At 35.1% G+C, this 3,500-nt stretch overlaps 1 protein-coding gene across 1 annotated transcript in view; it reads right to left on the bottom strand.

Moving 5' to 3' along the window:
- RPAP3 (RNA polymerase II associated protein 3) overlaps positions 1–3,500 on the bottom strand; it is a 40,147-nt gene that overhangs the window by 32,389 nt on the left and 4,258 nt on the right. The window contains exon 3 of the mRNA XM_012807478.2: positions 2,961–3,101. Within this exon, the coding sequence (XP_012662932.1) occupies positions 2,961–3,101 (141 nt within the window). The remainder of the gene's footprint in view (positions 1–2,960; positions 3,102–3,500) is intronic.

The raw sequence follows: 3,500 nt of genomic DNA on the forward strand, positions 1-3,500 counted from the left end.
AGCCAGGTTTTAATTTTAAATCTGAGCTCTCAACCGTGTTACAGTCTGTTACCATCTCTCTCAGTATATTCCAAAATATAATATGCCAGCTCAGTGATCTCTAATCTCTTTTTACTCACACTCACTCCTTTCAAAGTAATAAACAATGTCAGAGATTCTTCTAGGATATTTAAAAATCATATTTTTTATATATACAATGAAAGAATTTTAGTAAGATATTTTAAATCAGTAAGCATTAGTTATCAGTAAAGTTCATTTAGACACAAACTTTAATCATTATATAAACAAAATCCTTTTTGCATTTAACATGCTATTTTAAGTTATTTACATAAGAAAAAACAAATTGTTGATAAATGATAAAAACTACGTTTAATTTCATCGAATGAACATCAAAACTTGGACTGAAATTTAGCTAAGTGCTTTAGCATGAAGATTCTAGAAATACCACCAGCCCACCAACATTCCTAAGATCATCCAACATTGCTAAGCTGACAGGTACTAAGCGCGCAGAGAAGCTGCTCAGATCTGCACCAGAATGGAATTGTATGTAAACACCTGTATCTCGTACAAAGGCACTAAAAGGAAATTTAGAAGCAATGCAGTACGATCATGTCACTGTCCATGAAACAGCAGTTCCATCAATTATCTGCTGAATCAGTAAATGACTGTGCAGAAAGCATCTCTATAAGAAATCATCTTGAGACCATGTATTTCAGGAAAGGACATTATAAGAAGACACCAACTTATAAAAAGAAAAAGGCGAAAGTCACAAAAAAGTGAAGGTAAAGTGTGTAATAAAATTCAGTTGAGAATAAATTGTATGTTCAAAAAGTATTATTTCCAACAGCAATAAATTCCAGCCCCCAAATTTTACTTCTCTTATACTGGGTCAATACTGAAGCAGATGGCAAACTATTAAATAACAGTCCCAGCTATCTTGAGTCAATTAGCCTTGGTTCCATTAAGAAAAGTACAATACAACTGGTTTAGAAAACTGTCTTCTAAAGCGAAATGTATATTATATATAAAGTAAGACCCAGAAATCATGGATGCTTGTGGCCATCAAGAGACAAGTACAAGAATGTCCCAGAATGAGCACCAATGAGACCCCATCTCTACTAAAAATAAAAAAAATAAGTTGGGCATTGGGGCAGGTGCTGGTAGTCCCAGTTACTCAGGAGCTGAGGTAGGACTGCTTGAGCCCAGGAGTTTGAGGTTGCTGTGAGGTAGGCCGACTCCACAGCACTCTAGCCTGGGTTAACAGTGACACTCTGTCTCAAAGAAAAAGGAGAAAGAACATTCATAGCAGGTTTATTCATAATAGCCCCAAACCAGAAACAACCCAAATGTGTATCAAGAGATTAGACAAATTGTGAAATATTCATACAATGGAACTATGATCACCAACGAAAAAAAACTACTGCTACTTATAATAGGGATCAATCTTAGATAATGACAGCAAAAGAACCAGACACTAGAATGTATACTGTACAACACACTTATATGAAATTCCAAAACTGACAAAACATCAGTATGAGAGATCAGAACAGTTCTACTTTTGAGAGGTCATCAACCAAAAAGAGAAGCTTCTGGAATGCTAGAAATGCCCCTGATCTGGATCTGAACAGTGGTTTCACGGTATATAAAAAGTAAAAATTCAGGAAGCTGCATACTTAAGATTTTTGGACTTCATGTATGTTTTAACTCAGTAAAAGTGTTAAACAGAAAAACACAAAGAAAATAATAAATAGAAATCAGAATAATAGTGGTTACCACTGGGGGTAGAAAATGGGATGGGGAAAAACATACCAGTAGCTTCAACAGTATTAGAAAAATTCTCTAAGTTAAGACAGCGGGCTCATATGTTCATTCTATTATGTTTTAGAACATACAATTCCACTATCCTTTTGCACCAGTCAAATATTAAAACACTTTTAAAAGGATCATATATTCCAAATTTTGTAATCACACCCTCCAAAAATCGACCCTTACAGAAGGTCAAAATCAGGGCTGCACCTGTGGCTCAAAGGGGTAGGGCGCTGGCCCCATATGCCGGAGGTGATGGGTTCAAACCCAGCCCCGGCCAAAAACTGCAAAAAAAAAAAAAGAAGGTCAAAATCCAGAAGAAGGCCAGCCAACGTTTCCCTTTCACAGGCTGATGTGAATACTGGGTAGAGAGTTCTGGGGCAGAGCACTGGTAGTAATTGTCTAACTACACTATATGACATGTGTGCAAGATAGGAGGTCCCACATTTACTAGAATCCTGGGATCAAGACAGGCCTATTTTTATTGTCACATGGCACCAGACCCAAGCCTCGACACAAAGGCATTCACTTTAAGCAGTATTCCACAGGTCCTTCAATTCAGTCTGTAAGAAAAGATACCAACAGAATGGGTTGGTATCCTAGGGTTTTTTCCTAGGAATATCTTTGCACTCTGGCTGTTTAAGGGTTAGAGAAGGTGGGAAGGAAGGGATGGTAAGACTATAAAAGAGTGGCACAAAGGGAATCTTTGTGGTAATGAGGCATTCTTTATCTTAACTGCAGTGGGGGTTACTCAAACTTACATAGGGATAGAATGGTATAGAACTAAACACATTGTACCAATGTCAATTTCCTGGTTTTGATACTGTACTACACTTAAATGGAACCAGTGGACAAAACTGTATGAAAAGTACACCAGATAAATAAATAGTTAAGTTTTGCAAAAAGAAAGAAAGAAAAGAAAAGGAAAGAATCTTAGCTGCTTTATCTACCATTCACCGAAAAAGGATTAGAGGGGGGGGAAAAATCTGGTTAACTTAAGAGCCATATAATTAAATTTTTATTACACATAGTCTACATGAAAAAAACACAAGCAGTAAGAACTCTATATTATTTTTCATTTAACCCATGGCTATTAGCTAATGCCAAGAAAATTGTATACAAATATTAAGAAGCAAATGACCAGATTAACATACCACATCAAGTTTTGCCCATGCCTCATAATCGTAAGATTTTATCCTGTTTTTTGTATTTTCCTCTTTGGTTTTTTTGGAAGGCTCTTTGGCTTTGCCTTTCTTCTTTTTCCTAAAATTCCTATTTCGAATAGGAGGTAAATTCTAGGGAAGAAAAAAACAGTTTTGTACACTCTGCTCTATTTACATAACTAGCTATGTTTAAAATTCTCACTAAATTATATTTTCAAGAAAGAAATAACTTTTAATTTCAAGTATTTAAAAATACAAATTTACCATCTTCGCTATGATAATTACGCTCAAAAAAGTTTAATTCATCCTTTCATAAATGTTGAACATTGTTCAGTCACAAGAAAAGTATTACCTGGAAATTCTACTAATACCTTTAATTTATATCCAAAATTCAAACTCCAAAAACTACCTGATCTTCAGCCTTAGTACAATAAATTAGCAGTAGAACAAAGGCAAATTGAACTGCTTCCACAATATCGTGTATAGTATAAAAAACTTAGCCATATTTAAATGCACTGCCTTAAAAATATT

This window comes from Otolemur garnettii, unplaced genomic scaffold, assembly GCF_000181295.1.
Source record: "Otolemur garnettii isolate 467f Iridium unplaced genomic scaffold, OtoGar3 scaffold00070, whole genome shotgun sequence".
Taxonomy (NCBI): Eukaryota; Metazoa; Chordata; class Mammalia; order Primates; family Galagidae; genus Otolemur; species Otolemur garnettii.